This window comes from Onychomys torridus, chromosome 4, assembly GCF_903995425.1.
Source record: "Onychomys torridus chromosome 4, mOncTor1.1, whole genome shotgun sequence".
NCBI lineage: Eukaryota > Metazoa > Chordata > Mammalia > Rodentia > Cricetidae > Onychomys > Onychomys torridus.
In genome coordinates this window covers 39,240,252-39,255,768 of record NC_050446.1, presented here as the reverse complement: position 1 = coordinate 39,255,768, position 15,517 = coordinate 39,240,252, and the positions used below count along the sequence as shown (strand labels likewise).

Here is a 15,517-nt window from a genome sequence, read left to right as displayed (position 1 = left end):
GGACTGAAGGGAAGCAGAACATCTAAATATGCCCAGTGAAAAATCAGAAGTCATTTCTGATTGTCAACCACAGCCTCTCAGAATACTTAGAGACAATATGACTTTCATAACACTTTCAGAAGGTTGCCATCTCGTTATTTAAAAGACAGCACCTTGCTCTATTTAGGCCATGCTGATCATAAACCCATGATAGCCCAGGCTGGCCTCAAAATCCTGGCAGTCCTCTTAGCTCACCTCCCAAACGCTGATGTTATAGATGTTAGCCACCCAGATGGCATTTTACTTTATTTCATTAACTGGATATACAAGACAGACATACTGAAAAGTTAGAAATCAGTCTGTCAGTGACAGAAAAGCAACTCAGAAGAGAATGGGCTTTAGCTGGACAGAAACAGAGAGGTCAGTGCAGACAAGAAACAGAGCAACTCTTCATTCCTAAGACCTAAGAGAATCCTGAAAGATCTGCAAGTCAGCATGGGAGTGTCTCTATCAGACTCTGAGTCTGAATTACCCCCATAGCTGAAACCCTGAACAATAAAATAACTGCTGGAGGTCTCACCATTCCCAGTTTGAAGTGGTACTACAGAGCTATAGTAATAAAAAACAGCAAGGAATCAACATAAAAACAGTCATATTGATCTCTTGGAACAAATTGAAAACCCAGAAATAAAACTACACACCTATGGACAAACAGACTGGAAAAAAGATAGTATCTTCAACAAAAGGTGGTCAAACTGGATGTCTGCAGGTAGGAGTCTGAATCACCCAACGAGATATTTAGGAAAAACATGGATGCTGTTAAGTAGGGGCAATTACAAGTAAGCCTACTGGTCAAGAGAAATATTAATCAGCAGGTAGAGTTTTGAACACAGTCTTCCCAACAATCTAGATGGTCACGAAAGAATTGTGGTCCCATTTGACCTCTACAGCAAACAGAAAGGGCACATTTAGGGAATGCCTTCCACACACAGGTTAAAAGCAGGAGTTCATGAATTCAAAGTGTGGATCCTGCTAATGAGCTTTTCACTTTCCGGTAGAGGTAACCCTCCTCGTGCCGTGTTCTGTAGGGGAAGGAGCATGTGCATCCTTACAAACTTCATCATTTTCTGTTCATAAAGTTCAAGTTGTTTGAATCCTCCTGAAGTGTTTTATGTCACAAATGTTTTTCAACAGGGGGGATGTCTTCATTTAAATATGCTTATGCCGTTAAAATACTTTACCTGATTTATTGGTTAATATGGAGGAAAAATAAAGACAGGACACACTTTAAAATAACCATGAAAATTAGTTAGGATAAATATTTATTTCCACATAACATTTCTTAGTTTTGAAAAACACAATATCCTAGTCACATTTACACATTACTTAAACATTGCAATAAATTACATTCAAGATATTCAGTAATTTTGACCAGGAATCTGAAATTAGGAGTAAATATATAAGACTACATTTTCTTATAGTTTATGTGATTTCAAAATATTAAGATTAAGATAGAGATAGCATTAAAATTCACACAAGAACAAAATTACTATAAAAATACTCAGAAATACAGAATTTCATAGGATGATTGCTTGTTCAAACCAGTGATCATGTGAAGGTTTTAATTCACTGATCATTTTTAACGGAATAGGTACTACTATATGGAAACACTAGGAGACTGCTTTGGGATTGACCTGCTAAATCATGAACAGTGAGAATGTCTAGATGGAGTGTCAGGTTACAACCTACACAAAGGCAGCACATTTGGAACAGAGAGTTTTCATTTTCCTTACCATTTATAAATACAAACTTTACTAACTGCAAATACTTCTTTAGCTCATATTGCATTTTAAAAAAAATGGCTCCTGAAAAGACTGTGAGAAATTTTTTTTTCAAAAGATATCAAAATGTCAAAGTTAATGTAGGCTTTGCTGTTCTTCACTTAGTAACAGAGGAGTTTGTCCAATTATGTGCATTTACATCGAATACATATAGTTTATAAAAGCCACAGGGCTCTGAATTTTTCTAAATTTGGACATTGAAAAATTCTAAGGATGTCAATTATTGATAATCCTTAGGAACTAAGAATCCTATGAGATTTCATTTTTATTAACTCACATTCATCTAAAATTAAATGAACTTTATATTTAGTAATACCGAAAAAATCCATTACTTCCTTCCTGTTTCAATAAGCTTAGTAAAGTTGGATTGTTTCATATGGACTGAAATATTTACATAACCTTTTCTAACAGAATCTGAATTTTAGTTCAAAGATTGTTTTTCCACAACATGCATTTAATTAAATGTGGAAAAGAACTTTGCAAAAACAATTACAGTTGGAGACCTGTTGTTCCAACACGACAACACGACACCATAGGAACCAGTACTAAGCAGTGCGTGGCCACTGTCAGCAGAAGGGCTGTACGGGGATTGGCATTTCATGTGTGACTCACCATGTGGCATTCCATACCTGTGTATGTCATAGGTGTGTCTGGGAGGCAACTGTTGTCAATGGGAGAGAAAGTCAATAGCACATTTCTGGTAAAGACTTGAAATGAAAAAAAAAATCTCACAAAACTCTTCAAATATCTCTAAAGCATCTCATAGAAGCCTTGTACTTGACCTCATGGTTACAATGTTCTAAACAAACACTACAGGACTCTCAGATAACCTGAAGTGTCAGTTAGAGATTAAGTATTAAATGCATCATAGTAAGTCAGGAAATACATACATACAATTGTTAAAAATGCTTTCAAGGTAGCCTTTTGATTTGGGTCTTTCAAAACAAGTCCCTAATGCTAAGGCTTAAAAAATAAAAAGTAAAACTACCTTTCAAAATTCTTCTAAATAAAATTATCAGGTATCTTTAGGTTACTAAGGTAGGAAAATACAAACTAGGTAATTATGACTTTTTTTCTTAAGAAAGCTTTGTTCTCATAACGCTGACAGTGAGAATGTTGTATTGGTGAATGTCTCATGGTAGTAACATGGGGGGGCTCTTGCGTTAGCTATTGTATCTGCTCACAAGGGGGTCACACTGCTCAGAGGTTAAACACAGAAATGGAACAAGCGTTGCACTACTTACAGTATGAAGTTGGATTTGGGAGGGGAGACTGGATTTACGATACATGATCAAAGCAGTTTTATTAATAATTGTGACACTCTTCTCATATATATGAAAAAAATCAATTGAAGACCTAGTCATAGACAAGTCTCCCTGTCGATGCCTTTCCCTGAGGAAGCTTTCTTCTCTTCTCCACTTTCAACGCTAAAGGGGAGGAGGGAAAAAAAAAAAAAAAGAGAAATTTACCACTAGAATCCAGCTTCTTCAGACACAAAACCCATCAACCCCAAAGAAATCAGAGTTCTTAGGTATTGCCCTCTCATGCTGCCACACAGATACACAGCAGCAACCAAAGCCTCTGCACTCTGTGAGCCAGATATCAAGAACTGCAGAGAGGGGGAAATTCAAAAACAGGCACCGAGAAACGAAAAGCAGGCATTTCCAAACAGTTTGAAAAGCATGCAGGATTAATGCACGGTCCTCATCTGAGCAAATGAATAGCCGATAATTGGTGGAAATGCCAGTCATGCTCCACGTTAAGGTAGCATACGACTAGAAATGACAGAACAAGGTGCTGCCCAAGGGCTTTCCAGGCTCTGCTGGAAACGGCTTTTCCTTTCCTGGACTGGACCTTGATCTTTGGTAAGGGAGATAGATGTCTTGGTAGGGGTGCAGACACAAATTTCCTTGCCTGAGAGGACAGCTCACTGCTCTCCACATACCTGTGCTGTGTTTATAAGGAAAGCCTCAGACTACACAGTAGAGGAACGACGCTTCATTTCTCTCTAGAATAAACTCACACCTCAGATGTTTAATATCATCTTCCACTTGACGTCAACGACGGTTGTGCCGATAATGGAACTAGCATTTCTGTTGAGTCATCTGCACTTTTCTCTCCATTTTGGGCTTCTACTCTCCAAGTTTTCATGGAGAGTTCACATACAGTGTTCAAACGAACGAAGCTTAGCCTGAAGGTATTTGCTTCCAGAAGGACACCACGCTCCTTCCTTCAGTACTTCCGGTGCCTGGCAAAGTCCCACGCACTGGAGGGCTCTCTGTCCCGCCCCCCAATTATGGCATAAAGAACAATCTACACTGAGCCTCTGAGACCCTGAACTGGAAGAATCAACGTAGTTTTTTTACTGTTAACTTTGGCCCTTAATATACATTTATGAAATAGCTGAAGGTGGTAACGCTCTTGGTTTTACAACTGCTCTGTGTGATAAAGGAACCAAGTTGTGTTTTCTCTGGGGTTTCGGGAGAGTCTTTCTTAGTGGTCAATAACTTAAACATATTCTAAGAGTGTGTTTTTAAAATGGTTTTTTCTCCAATTCAAGCTAGAAACAGGCCTTCTCAGTTGTCACCACCACCCGGCGCCATCAGGTAAGAAGTGCCGGAGCTTCTGCCGTCTGTGGCAGGCTGCCAGTGCTGAGAGCTGGTGTGAGCGGGTGTCTATGGCACCCGGGCTTATGCCTGCCACATTTCTCAGCACATACTCCTTACAGGTCAGAGCAAAGCAACTTTTTCCCTTTTCTTTTCTCCTTCCATGAGAAGAGATGACAGTGTGCACATGATGTGTTGAGTGCCTTAATTCTGTATTTTTAACTTCTCTATCTGTATGACTCACTTTTTTTCTACTTTAAGTTCCTTTTGTATGACAAATGTCTGCTATTCTGCTTTTCAAATTAACTTGTCCTTGGACGTCACTCGTCCCCACCTCTTCTGTCAAACAAAGCCAATGAAGTCCAACAGAGTGGGGTGGAGGTACGGGTGGAGTACCCATTCTCATCTCCCAGAGCTAAGGGTGAGGCTTGTGACCTAGGTGATTTCATCTCTCTGAGACTGGGTTTCTTCAACACTAAATTGAGTTTGGGACCAGATGGCCTCTGAGTCTTCTTGCAGCTCACTTCAAGAATACTGATTCTGGTATTCCTGTTTCTAATATGCTCGGTCTTTTGGAAAATAGGATGTTGTATCCTAACTATAAGCCTCTTCCTGATCTGCTTTAATTATATTGTTGTTTTATATAACTTACTAAATGACTATTTTATAACCATTACAAATAATTTGGGGAGGCAGAAATATTATAATCAGCTCAAACCTCTATGAAAATGCTTTCTTTGGATTTTCCAAAATGGATTTTGGATTTAAAGATGATCTCTCTGTGTTTCTTATTACATATACTTTTCTAAATGCTAATCAACTAAGCTTTCATTTAAACAAACATATCACATGTGTACTATTTCTTATTGTAATAAACAAATATCAAGTATTCTGAGAAGATCTAGAAATACATAGTAGATAAAATTATCTTTGTTGGCCTGTCCTGAAAACATACACACAAGTAACATTATGCAGACTGATCAGGTTGCATTTGTTTATTTAGAAATATATATGTATGTACATATATATATGTAATAATAATGAAAAAAGAGGCCATGAATTAGAAAGCAAGCAGGGAGAAGGAAGTACACAAGGGTTTGCAAAGGATAGGGAAGGGGGAAATGATGTAATTATATTATAATCTCAAAAAATAAAATAACAAAACATAAAAATAAGAAAGTGACAGTTTAAGAGTGAGCAAAAAGTAGACCACTATTGCCATGCTGCTGAGAAATCTATGAGGAAGTTTCTTCCACGCAACTCAAATATTGTTCTGAAAAACATTTGTCAAGTAGTTAGGGAAAGAACTAAGGAATCACAGCACGGAAGGATAGTCCGAGGTAGGAGAAGGATGTACAGAGGACAGAGGAAAGGTAAAGAGTAGGAGCAGGAAGCTTTCCTGGCATTTCATCCATGCTTCAGTGGATGGCCCCACACCCAGCACAAACAAGAGTCCCATGGCTTAATAAATAAAGGAGAAGACAAAGTTGGAGGATAGAGAGATGGGAGTGGATCAGGAAGGAGCTGGGAGAAAGGAGGGGCAAATATAATCAAAATACATTGTATGAAATCTTCAAAGAATTCATAAAAATATTTTAAGATCACTGAAAATGTTCCTTCCCTAGCATTTATAGGTACCACTGCAGGAAATGTTCCTAGGAGTCCATTTTATAAAACATTGTGGTTGTTCACTGATTATGCAGTAAACATGTTTTTTGAGAGACCTGTTTTTATCAAACTATATGAGAAGCTGTGGAGGCAGCTCATTGAACAAGAAGAAATCAAGCTGGTGCCTACATAGAGCCTTCACACCTACGTTCTAGCACCTTTGGTACAGGAACATACTCTGCAAGCTACCAAAACAGAAACAGAAACACCAATCCAGCCACAAAATCTTTGATCTACAATGATATCTTTTCTGAAAGACATGCTAGGGAATGAGGGAACAAAGCTTGTGGAAGTAACCAACCAATATATGATTTGTTTGAAGGTTCAATCCCATATGGATGGAATCCCATACCCAACAGTGCTTGGGTGACCAAGAACTAAGACTAGATAGCCCAGGGACCTAGACTAAAACTACTGTTCAAAACAAAACAAAGAAAACATAGCAATAAAATGATTCCTAATAACATTCTGCTATAATTATGTATTATATCATGTATAATTATATAATCACAATATTGTTATATATTATACAATAATATAATTATATTATGATTATTTTATTATTAAAAAAAGAAACCATGGAAGCCTACCTAGTAAAACTCTATTGCAAAAAAGCAAAACAAACAAAAAAACAATTTTTTTTTAAAAAAGCAAAACAAGGTGCTAGAGAGTTGGCTCTGTGGCTAAGAGCATTAGAGTAGATGCTGTTCTTGCAGAGAACCCAAGTCAGGTTTCCAGCAACCACATAATGTAGCTCACAACCACCTGTAACTCAGGTTCCAAGGGATCCAATGCCCTCTTCTGGCCTTCTTGGGCACCTGCACTCATAAGCATATACCTACACACTGACACATACACATAATTAAAAGTAATATAAATTGAGCCAGGCATGGTAGCACACACCTTTGATACCAGAACTTAGGAGTCAAAGGCAGATAAATCTCTGTGAGTTCTAGGCCAGCCTGGTCTACAAATCAATTCCACATCAGTCAGACTACATAGTGAGAATCTGTCTCAATAATGATGATCATGATCATGATCATGATTGAGGTGGTGATGATGGTGGTGATGATGATGATGATTATGACAAATCTTTTAAAAATCAAAACAAATAAAAATGGAAACAGTCTAAGTCTATAACAGGAAGAAACTAAGAAATTATATTACAACTAAGTAGTATATAATTTTACAAAGTTAAATATGGTTTGTAAAATATTAATCACACACTGCTAATGAAAAATTATGAAATAACAAGTACACTATGAGATCAACTTTGCAAATTTAAAATATATATGAATAGAGGGAATCCTTGAGATTATTAACAGCAGATAGTAGATAGGAATCACCCACAAGTAACACAATTCAAGGTAGAACAGTCATAGAAGAGCTAGGCTATCCACTAGCTAACCTGTTCAGAGTAAAGGTACAAATTTTCGCCACTACTTGCTGCAACAGTCTACAGAACCAGCTTAAGCAATCATCTCTTCTGTAGGATACAAATGATTCACAGAGTACTTAGTGTGATTAAAAAGGTATTTTATTGGAGTCACTGTTTTTTTAAAAAGTCATTCTTATACATACTTAGAAAATAGGAAAATAATTTTCCTAGTGCTATTTAGGAGGATTAGTGTCCGATCACTTCTAAATTGCTTGAAAGAGTATTTACAAGTACAAGATATAGGTTGCTTGTAATGTTGAGTGCTGACATCCAATCTTCATCTCAAATTTTTTTCTTGGACTTTGTGTTGAATTTGAAAGCTATTTATTAGAATTTTATAGTTTATGTATTTCTTGTTAGTTACCAAGCAATGCAATCAAAAGGTAAAGATAAATTCAAGTCCACTGGGAAAAAAAAAAACAGATACTAGAGGAGCTTGTCATATGTTTGCATAGCACGGTTTAACCAGGACCAAAGCAGACATCTCAAGATGAGCTGGAATTGCAGTCAGTGCCTAGCTTCTACTTCCAGTCAAACTAGACATGGTATTTCCAAAAACAAAATATGAACAAAACAACTGATAAGATATTACTGTCCTAAATGTCATTGCATATGCAACTAAGCTTCCCAAGACATTCTATACAAAGAAACAAAATGGGAACTAACTGTTGTGAGAGAGGTGGACCAAAGTCTGTATAGAACCTGCTTGGGTCACAAGAGACTTCATCTTTAGGCCTTTTTTGTTTTGACAAGTGAGTTATCAGTTATCTGCCATCCAGAAAATGTGCAGCATTCCTTTGTTATAGTTCACTGTTTTTAACAGATGCTAAGGAAAAGCAGTAGCTTTGGACAGGTACTGCAGCCACTAATATTGGTGGTTTTAGGGTTTCTAGAAGCCACTTCCTTTTTTTCCCAGAGTTTCTACTGTTGTGAAGATGAAAGACACTGACTACCAATTCACAGACTAATATATTATCACACCAAATAGTGAAGAAAAGTGCTAGGCATAGCGACATGTTTAGGAGCATAACTGGTTCAAGGCCAACCTTTGCTATAGAGTGACACTATCTCACACACACACACACACACACACACACACACACACACACACACACACACCCAGGGGGAGGGTAAGGGAGAGAGAAAGCTAGATTGAACTTTCATTCCTTAATGGTTGAAGATCAGTGTGGATATATGTTTAAAAAAACCAAGAAACACATGATTATACCAGTATATGAATAATGGTCTACTTAGAACTAGATACCTTTCAAGTATGTTACACTGTTATCCAGAATCAATCTGCTCCTGAAATGAGTTTTGAGCATAATTTTAAAACAATGAGGTTTTCTGGTAAAAGACATCATTGGACTTTAATATTTCCTTTTAGAATCATAGAAAGTATCACATTATAAAACCTTTGCTTAACACAAAGAGAAAACAAGAAGAGACAAGACTATGGACCCATGTAATTCAGAGTGAAAAGCATCTGTAAGTCTGATTTTCTCAATTTCTCTACCCAGTTCCCAGGATTGATCTAACTTTGAGTCCATCAACCTGGATCTCATATTTTAAAATAAATTGGAAAAATGTTAAATTTTCCTGTGACAGAGTCACAGACAGAACCAATGGGCTCAAGCTCCCCTCCTTACCGCCCTGATTTTCTTTCAGGTGTTCTGACAAAGACTCAAAATCACTGCAAGGATGATTCAAAGGGGCAGGACAAGAATTCTGAAGAAAGAAATCTAAATCATGTTGAGAATGAACATTACTGCTGCTTAACCCAAGCAAGGGGATACATGCTGGTTTTGAATCCCTGTTCAAAGACACCATTCGAAACTGGTAGAAGTAGTCTACAAAGAAACTTATATCAACCTCTTTTGGTATAAGTTTTAAAGAAACTTAGAGTCAGGCAATCCGAGGAATTTAGTCAAGCAATGAAAGAGGAAAAGTGGAGGAGAGGGAGGAAAGACTGCCCCAGCTTCGGGGGTGACAACAGTCCCTGTTTGTTTACTCTGCTTGCTACAGAGATGACATTGAAGCAGCATGCGATTTTGGGGTGACAAAAACTAGCAGCAAGAGCTTTTTCCCCCAAGATGAATGTAGTCTTTCTCTCTAGCCACGGCTCCAATTGTGTCTCACAAAGCTTGCAAGTTTGGGTGTATCACAGCAATATTTGTAATTTGCAATCTTTACCCAATCTAGAAATTTGATGCTATTACTTGCTAAGAATGGTTCTGTAAGCTTTGCTGCTTCTTATGTGATGCATTTACATGCTTTAAGGGAAAAATGTTTCCTCATGTTTCAGAACCCTTAAAGAACTGAGTAGATATAAAACACCATAAAAATAAGTCTTACATTGGATTGGAGTCCAAGACTCTCCAGGCCTTTTGCCTCCCCAAAACTCACACAGATGACATAGGCTGACCAGGTTTCCAGAAGACACCACTTAACATAAGGAAATGCAACCAGGGAATAGGTTTGAGGGAAAAGGTCTTACCTTTAGGGAATCAGCTTCTAGAGTGATTAGGAAGGGGAGCTTATGACAAAAAAATGTAATATAAAATTAAGTAGAAAAAGTTAATGTAAGGTTATAAAAATAAATTAAATCATTAATACACCATTCCCAGCATCAACCACATTCTTATGAGAAGTAAAACTAGCATAACACAGGGTTGTAGTTTTTTTTTTTTTCTTCTGATCAGCATCTAAGATGACTATATGCTAAGATCCATACTCATTTATCAGTCCTGGGAAATTCAGCAGGAAATACCAGTATTCCCTTACTGTTTAAAGACACATTTTTCTTTCAACATGTACTTAAAATCTTAAAATTACCAACACAGCTACAGGACTGCTCACGTGTCTACAGACAGATGAGAATGGATGGATGTTCAGGATAAGGTTAGGGAAGTTTGTCAGGGACTTGAAAACTGGGAACTAGAAACCAAGTAAATGTAGAATGACCATTACATGTGCCAAATCACTGTCACGAAAGGAAATGGGAGTGGGGAATGTGGCCCAGCACGCACAGTGTTCCTGGGGAGTGTATGATGAGCAAATACAATGAAACCACACAAAGAAAGAGTGGGCCAAAATGAATGTTCAACATCGTCATGCACTGGGGTCAATAACAGCTCCATTTCCCCCCCACTGTGGTAGTTTTGGAGTGAGTTTTAATTTGAAGGGAAGATACTGAGAAACACAATGTTTGGAAAAAAATTGCCATTCTCCCTTTAGAAAAAGTTTCTGAAATATCTAAAGCCTAAATTTGATTAAAACCAATAGTATCATTTCCTGATGAGTTTATACCATAAAATCATTAGCATTAATATAACCTTATTATTTCAAAATTCAAACCTTTTAGAAGGAAAACGTGACTCCTTATCTTTTGAGTTGTCAGCAGTAATCAGAAGGTTCCCCCACATGGCAGTCTTTGACATTTCATCAGAAATATTGATCACAGATGGGTCATCTCTGGACAGGAGTTTACCCAAATTGGAATAACATACAATAAATAAATAATGAGGCATTCAGCTAGAGAAGATGAGTATATGAAAATTTATAACCATGTGAAATATTTTACCTAAATTTTTCATAGTAAAGTACATACAACATAAAGTTCTCTTCTTAAACATGTTTAAGATGTACAGTTAAAAGTTATTAAAGGCACTTGTAATGTATAGCCCACTACTATCATTTGTCTCCAGAATTCTTTTCATCTTCTAAAACTGAAATTTTATCTCCATTAAACAATAACTCTCTGCCTCCTCCTCTTCCCAGCCCCGGAAGCACCACTGCATGCCCTCCCTCCCTCTGTTGTTTGGACTAGTCTAAGTGCCTCCTCATGCAAGATGGATCGCACAAGGTCTGGTTTTTGTGTTGCTGTCTTATTTCATTTGAAAAATGACCTCAGAGTTCAAGATGTCTTCACATATGCCCAAATTTCTCTCCTTTTAAGGTTGAATAATATTTCACTTTGTTTATTATAGTAGCATATTTTAATAATTAAAATTGAGAAGCATAAAGCAATTCCCTCAGTTATTAAAAAGTATCTGAAGAAAATATTCTAGCTGTGTAGATATAAATTTGGGCTACAGTTTTCTTAATTCATCCCAATCTCAGATGTTTGCTTCCAATTCTAATTTTGACTGCTCAGGAGGCCCATGCTGCCACCATCTTAAATTGCTGTTCCACACACTTAGCTGCCCATCTCTTTTGTATCCATTCTCTTTCTCCTTCTTTTTGCCATGTACAATGCTGCATTAGCTGTTCATATTTTTTTATGCTCTGTGCTCCTCTTTCTACTTGAATACAATGACAACAGTATTCTAGGTCACTGGTTAACAGCTGTGTCCCCCCAAAATCAGCCATAGCTGTACACAAATACTCAGTAATTATGTGTTTGAAAAAGAATTCAGCCTGTGCCTTTAACAGAGTATTTCCCATACACCTGGGGAGCCTACAGGATTAGGTCTATGATGGTAGTTGGCTGGTTTGTTTCATTTTGTTCTGTTTTCATATTTTCAATGTAAAGCAATTATAGAAAACATTCACAATACTTCAAAACCTCTCAAGAGTTAGAAACAATCAAAAAGCAGTATAAAGCAATTACAGAGCAAGTGAAAACTTTCATAATGAAAAAAAAAGTACTGTTCTTGTACATATTGGTAGCATTTTTTACTGCGGGGGGGGGGAGGGGGGGGGGTGGGGAGGAATCACATTAACCAAACTCCTAAGCTGGCCTTGTGTCAACTATACAGTTAGCTGTTAAAAGAGGACAACAAACCCAACAATTAGGGCAAATGAAGCACCAGGACTTAGCCTTGCTCAATCTGAAAATCTCTTTAATTCCTCTAGCCTTCTTGAAAATGGAACTTTCTAGAAATTCAGAATAGGAGATCAACTAATTCCCCCCCCCAAAAAAAAATCACATAAAAAACAAGTATATTGTGATATTATTAGACAGTCTTATGAACAAAGAACTTTACAAAATTTTGAATCAAGCAAAATTAAGCTTTAAATGGGCAGTACTGTTTTTATTATTCCATATTCAAAGTTCCTTTATGAGTTTACAAGCTAGCGTGCAGTTTTGGACTATTTTTTGAACTTAGTTAGCTACAAAACCCTTTTGGAGTGGCATGTCATAAAGTTAGTTTCTATAGAATTCACTTGAGAATATACTGATCCAACTCAATCAAGAGTATTTTAAATGAGAAGAAAGAGCTAAAATACGTTCACTAGTTGTGTCTACTTTTTAATTACAAGTCATTACACCTAAATTTTTGGGGAGAATATGTTGTTAGAGTAAGACTCTGAGATCCAATAGATTCTTTATGACTTTATCTTTTAAATACCATGGAAAATCTCTCCCCCTAAAAAAATTTCATGTTTATTGATTTACTGGTACAGCTTGAGAACTTTGAGACCATACAACTTGGGTATCAAAGAGTACTTAAAACAGACTTTATGAAGAAATTATTCAAACCAAACTTTCTGAAAGTGGAAGAGAGATAAACAGTGGAGGAGACAGAGGAAGGGGGCAGAAAAAAAGAAGAGAAGGAGGAAAGAATACTGAAGGTGGGTGGGGGACAAAGGTTTGTAAAAATTTTCATTTTAACTAACAAAACTTCACTTTGCTGTCTTTGTGTGTAAAAAGGTCGGTGTATTTTGCAGAACTATATGAATATTTTCTTAAATGAAAGACATGGCTGACTTCTTTAACTCAAAAATCAGGGTATCTTTTTGGAAATAATTTTTGTTAGGAGCAAATTCTCAGAATAAAAATATTTTCCCAAGATCATCTTACAGATGCTGACCTTATTTATGTTAGAAGTGAATGGTCTTCAGGGGGTCATTTCTGAGAATATGAAAGCAATCTTCCATATACCTTATAAAACATGAAAAGGAGGCAACTCCCTGTGCCCACCTCATTTTAGGTTATTTTGCTACACAGTGAGAGTTGGCAGAACTTACTGTAACCTTTGTTTTATGTTTTAAGAAAGCTTTGATAATTTTTACACGGTCTGAAGAGTATAACCAGCACATTCTATGATGCTCACTGATGTGTTTTAAACATACGTTTACCTGTAGTGTCCCTCCAGTGGGAGTTGTACTGTGCCCTCATCTTCCATGGCTAGCATACTTTGTTCTTCCTGGAAAGACAAATGTACCGTACATAAAGTGAACCTGATGGGTCTCCGTTTTACATTAAAGAAGAAACACAGATTAATGTTTTATTATCTCATTAACCTCAGGACCTTCCACTTTGTTTGCATTTATTAATGCTAGCACAGGTCCTTTCATAAAGCCTCAGCTACTAAGAACACAAGTAATTAATGAAAATCTCATAACACGAAGTAATTTTAATGCTAACAGCAATCTCCTTCATGTCACTTAATGTGAAACATGGTTAATTTCCAAGCACATTAAGAAATAACCTGAATTTTATAAGAACAAAAGTATGGGTAATGTTATGAGAGTTTGGATTTTATACATTGAATTTACATTCCCCCAAATGCTCAACTAGGAGGAGATGAAGGCTACATATCCAGAGCACTGATCCTGGAACTCCACTTGAGTCACGTGTAGGCAATGTTAAAAGTGTGTGGGTCCCACCTCTAGAGGTTCTGATTCTGTAGGTCTGGAATAGAGAGAGCACACTAATTTACAATCCTAACACATTCCAGGTGATGTTGGTCAGACTGGTCTGAGAGCACATTTTGAGAACTGCTCTAGAAACTTTGAAAAAGACAGAAGACACCTTTTTTTGTTTGTTTGTTTGTTTGTTTTTGTTTTTTTGAGACAGGGTTTCTCTGTGTAGTTTTGTGCCTTTCCTGGAACTCGCTTTGTAGACCAAGCTGGCCTCGAACTCACAGAAATGTGCCTGCCTCTGCCTCCGGAGTGCTGGGATTAAAGGTGTGCGCCACCACCACCTGGCAGAAGACACCTTCTTACATGTCTTAAAACATGGGTTTAAGGCTGGAGGAGAGGGTTCGGTTGGCAAAGTCCATGTTAGACCTGCATAAGGATCTAAGTTCAGATTCCCACAAACCATGTACCAGCCAGGCAGTACCAAGGAACCCCAATACTGAGGGGTGGAGACAAGCAAGTCCCTGGAGGTTTTTTGTTTGTTTGTTTGTTTTGTTTTGTTTTGTTTTATTTTGTTTTTGTTTTCCAGCTAGCCTAGCTATCAGGTGAGCTCCATTTTCCAAGACAGCCCATGCTCTCAAAAATTACAGTAGAAAGTAATAGAGAGATACTTGATACTGATCAGGTATACCTGTATGAACATACACACATATCCATAAAATATGTATATATAACCCTCCAAAAAAGAGAAAGGTTTGTGACTTGCCATGATGAAGGAATAAGCAAATTACACTCCGCTTGGATATATATTGTTTTTGTTTCATACTTCAGATTTCTTCTTCCAACAGCAATATTCCACCCTTCATTAAAGGGTGAAAACAATGTATTCATGTGTACATTTCCTTCATTTATAAGATTTTTTTAATCTATATAATTTTGAAATGGTAAGCTTATGGCTATCTTATAGAAATGCTCTATAGTTTTCAAATGATGGTATCATTAAATTTTTACCTGAGTCATATATGTTTATATCATATGTATATAATAATCTGCATGTGTGTGCACATAACACCCTTATTTAAGACATTCATTTTCAAGTGGGTCAGCTGGCCTTGACCTAGTTCAATTAATTACATAGGATCAATTAAATGTTAGAATTGTTGGCTCTGACTCCTGAAATAGATTTCTACGATGTTCGGACAGAAGGAAGCCAGAGGCCCCGCCCAACTGCGAAATGCTGAGAGAAAAACAGGAACGCTAATGGAGGTCATTTTTTACCCCTTCCCTTAGCCTAGGAGAGCTAAGGTTAGTTTAACGAAGATGTATGGAAACCAGCTGCTTAAGCTCAGTTTAGTTCAACCGACCCAAACTAGTTGCTAAAGAGATGTGGCCTTGGC

At 37.1% G+C, this 15,517-nt stretch overlaps 1 protein-coding gene across 6 annotated transcripts in view; it reads right to left on the bottom strand.

Annotated features, from left to right (window-relative positions):
* Positions 1-1,284: 1,284 nt before the first annotated feature.
* Slc4a10 (solute carrier family 4 member 10) overlaps positions 1,285-15,517 on the bottom strand; it is a 276,084-nt gene continuing 261,851 nt past the window's right edge. For 5 of the 6 annotated variants that reach the window (XM_036185514.1, XM_036185518.1, XM_036185516.1 and 2 more), the window contains 3 exons: positions 13,617-13,684; positions 10,890-11,006; positions 1,285-3,247 (listed from right to left, as the gene is read on the bottom strand). In XM_036185514.1, coding sequence (XP_036041407.1) covers positions 3,181-3,247; positions 10,890-11,006; positions 13,617-13,684 — 252 coding nt within the window. In that variant the 3' untranslated portion in view covers positions 1,285-3,180. Of the gene's footprint in view, positions 3,248-10,029; positions 10,069-10,889; positions 11,007-13,616; positions 13,685-15,517 lie in introns of all 6 variants that reach the window. The other variant, XM_036185517.1, reaches the window with a different exon arrangement.